Below are 3,803 nucleotides of genomic sequence, written 5' to 3' on the forward strand. Positions count from 1 at the left end.
AGCTCCATGTCCAATTAATATCCTATTTCTTAGCTATATGATGTGTCTATATCATCAATAGAAAGTATCAATTCTTAGAAGAAAATGATCCAAGTTATACACTTGTTTAGTGAATAACTGAGATTTCGCACCTTTCTTAATCTTGTATTTCAATATGCAAGCATCAGAGATTCCAGAGGAGATTTCCTCTCCTACAATAACCCAGGATGCTTTCTTTCCCCACCAGGCCAATGACATGGTTAGTAGAGCTTCAATTCTATGGAAAAGGGCCATCATGATTCCTGAGGTCCAATTGACAAAACAACAGTCAAGTGGGTTCAATCTTCGTGGAGCCTACAATTGTTAACAGACACTCTCTGATCTGCTTGGTCTTAATCCCATATATGATGGGGTCCAAAGCAGGAAGAAAAAGCAAGTAGAGATTGTCAAGAATGACCTTGGCAGCAGAGGCTGTGGATAGCTCAAAGCGTTGCATGACCACAGAAAGAAAGACAGGTCCATAGAAGAGGATGACACAGACATGGGCTATGCATGTGCTTCCTGCTTTGCCAAATGCCTCAGGGGAAGGAAAATGCATCACTGTCTTCACAATCTATCCATAAGAGTAGGCAATAAAGGCCACATCCCCCACACCAAGAAAGATTGCCACAGCAAAAGCATAGAGACTATCCACAGTTGTGGCCCCACAGGCCAGCTTCACCACTGACATGTGCTCACAGTAAGTGTAAGCAATTGTGTGCGAACCACAGAAAGACAGTCGACAGGCCAGGCTCGGAAAGAAGATGGTCAAACCCACACCTCGCAGTGCCACTAGGCCTCCAATCTTGGCAACAACCTCAGGGGTAAGGATGGTTGCATAATGCAATGGGTTGCAGATAGCCACAAAGCGATCCAAGGCCATGGCCACCAGCACCCCTGACTCCATGGCAGAGAATGCATGGATGAGAAACATTTGGGAAAGACAAGCATAGGAGCTGATGGCTGTGGCACCAAACCAGAAAATAGCCAGCATCTTGGGCAGTGTGGAGAGGGAGAGGACCAGGTCAACAAAAGAAAGCATTGCAAGAAACAAAAACATGGGCTGATGGAGCCTGTGTTCTTTCCAGATGAGAGAAAGCAGGACGGCATTCCCAGTTAGCGACAGGACAAACATGAAGCAGAAGGGAAGGGATATCCAAACATGAGCAGCAGTCAGTCCTGGGATGCCAGTCAAGAAGAAAGTATGTGGAAGAAGAAGAGAATTATTGGAAAAAGTCATGGTTCCTATCCCACACAGAGAGCAAAGAGCCACGGTAGAGAAAGACAGAGAACAAGATCCAATGATGCAGATTATTAAAGTCGGGCTCAATAGTCTCACTGGTAACCACACCAGCACCACGTCACTTTCACCTCACAGTTAGTTCTAAAGAAAGGCTCAAAAATAATTTTCAATGTATTCGGTATTTCTGAACATTTGGTGAGAAGTTCACCATCAGATTCAAAGCTTAAATCCACAACTTGTGTGTTCTGGTCTGATTTATGTACCTGTGAATGAATATCAAGTAAGAATTATCAGTTTAAAATTGTTCCTGTCAAACTCGTACTCCAAATGCTAGTACATCATTGCCCTTGGTATCATCAAGTCTTTATCTTGACCACCTAAAGCTCCCCAAAATGCTAACACCTGCAAAGTCTTCATTTAGAGCCCCTCACTCTTCCGGATTTTTTTGGCTGCCAAAATTAGACAATAATATGCAATCCCCAGAGACACCAATGCTGATCAGACCCTTCCTTGCATTATTCTAATCCTATTCACTTGCTTCCCGACCCACTATCTCAGTGACTGAGTGCCTCAACTGCCATATCCCCCTCTCCTTCAAGGTGGTAGTATGCTGGCATATAGCATTTTACTCCAGGTGACCTGGAGTAAACAGAAGGTCATGCATACATAAGTAACATAAAAGCCAAAGAATATATCATAGCCACCTACTGAGAGTGGAGCATAAAGTTATTTGATGTTACCACAGCAACAGTTTGCAGCATTCTCTGTGTTCTCAAGATGCTCCCTAATAAATCTTTTCATTGTGTGTTATTAGACACACAGCAATCTAGGAAGAAATAAGTGGACCAGTGGCACACACATCTGCATAAATGAACAAAATCGACAATCCACATCCATTGACCCATAAGCTAGAAGATTCCCTCCTCTCCCTGTGTACAGTAGCCCTTATAGGACAAGGACAACAATTTAGGACCCTTCGACCATGACTAAAAGAGTGTAACCGTATAGACAGATGAAACAGGACTGAGGAGCAGTGACTGGGGCATTATGAGTTTCTCTGACATCTTAATAACCAGGTAGCATGATCCTTTCAAGTGACAGTTAAGCATAGCAACACAAAAATATAAAGACTTAATTAACACTGTCCTCAGGTGATCATCAAACCTTAACCCACCACACATCTGAAACTGTCTAGAATATGAACATCTGGAAAAATCTTTCACTTAAAGGCATCTCAGTCTTCCTGATGTTACTTGACTGCCAAGATTAGCATATATATGTATATGCTAATATAGAATATATTATATATATGCTAGTGACAATAGTCAGAATCTAAGAAAGTTTTGGGTGTGAGGAAAGTGCATCAAATGCTAGATGTGAAAAGAATAGCCATTGATCTTACAGGCCCAGTGATGACAAAAGTCAGTCTCTGGATAAAAGAAACAAAAGTAATCTTGGAATGTAGGTCAAGAAAGCACAGTTTTAAAGTGGCTAAGGTGTTTGCCTCTCCTCCTAATAGAAACCATAAAATTATTCTCCTTTCCTTCAATCACAGCTGCCAAGGACACTGTGTGGTAATAACAGTTGGGAAGGCTAGAACATGGGGGATATAGAGTGGCCTAGAGTCCCGAGTTCTCGGAATAGAATACAGAGGAAATCAAAGTCCATCTTTTCTGACAGGTCAGTTGTGCTAAGATTAAGAAAAGCACCTAGGCATTTTCAAACTTCCAAATAGGTCTTCTTCCATGTGAAAGACTTATATTAAAATCTGCCTTTCAAGGGCATAGTGAAATTGAATGAGGTTTAATATTAAAAATTGTCAAATTTCAAAAATATCACTTTAATTGGACTGTAAATAATAAATGATATGCTGGAAGCTCTCTGGCTAAAGCCAGGAAATTTTGGGAATTTCAAGACAGGATTGTAGTAACTGGAGTTACCTATTCAAAAAGACTGTACCCACTCCCACCCATCATGCTCCTCTATCCCTTCTCAGTGGCACACTATTCTCCTAATCACCCCCAGGGTGTGATGCTGTGAGGGGGATAGAGGCTGAAGGGAAGAGTGACTGATTACCTGAACATCTGCTTTACGTTATCCTCTAAACAGTCCACCCTTAAGCCTCTGTCTTCAGAAAACTTAGAAATAATTATACCTGGTAGCCTTGGAGCCAGAAAATATAACTATTTTTCCATGTAGTTCAAGTAAATGTCTGACCCAAAAACTTAAGAGTCAAATCAAGAAAGTAAGGAAAAAGAGGGAAATGGTTAAAGTACCAGAGAAATCTCAATTCCAGAGTGCCTTCATAAATGTTATCCTATGATTTGTCTTCTAGGCATCGAAAAGGAGCAGGCCTCCAAAAAGTCTCCTAATCCAGGACTGAACTGTGTACTTTGCAGAGGAATTTTCAAATACTCATTTCTTCCTTGTCTGTCCCATAAAACATCGCACAGAGTTTGGACAAGGCTTCTAACACACTATACAGAATTATCTATGCTGTTCTTTTAAATTTTGCTTAATGACAATAAGAACATGCCACTTC

At 41.3% G+C, this 3,803-nt stretch overlaps 1 protein-coding gene across 1 annotated transcript; it reads right to left on the reverse strand.

Annotated features, from left to right (window-relative positions):
• Positions 1–307: 307 nt before the first annotated feature.
• On the reverse strand, positions 308–1,258 carry LOC116894144 (olfactory receptor 52K1-like). Its single transcript, XM_032895861.1, is given in 1 exon segment — positions 308–1,258. A coding segment is annotated over 1 exon segment (951 nt).
• Between the last annotated feature and the right edge of the window lie 2,545 nt (positions 1,259–3,803).

The sequence above is a fragment of the Rattus rattus genome, chromosome 2 (genome assembly GCF_011064425.1).
Source record: "Rattus rattus isolate New Zealand chromosome 2, Rrattus_CSIRO_v1, whole genome shotgun sequence".
Classification (NCBI taxonomy): Eukaryota; Metazoa; Chordata; class Mammalia; order Rodentia; family Muridae; genus Rattus; species Rattus rattus.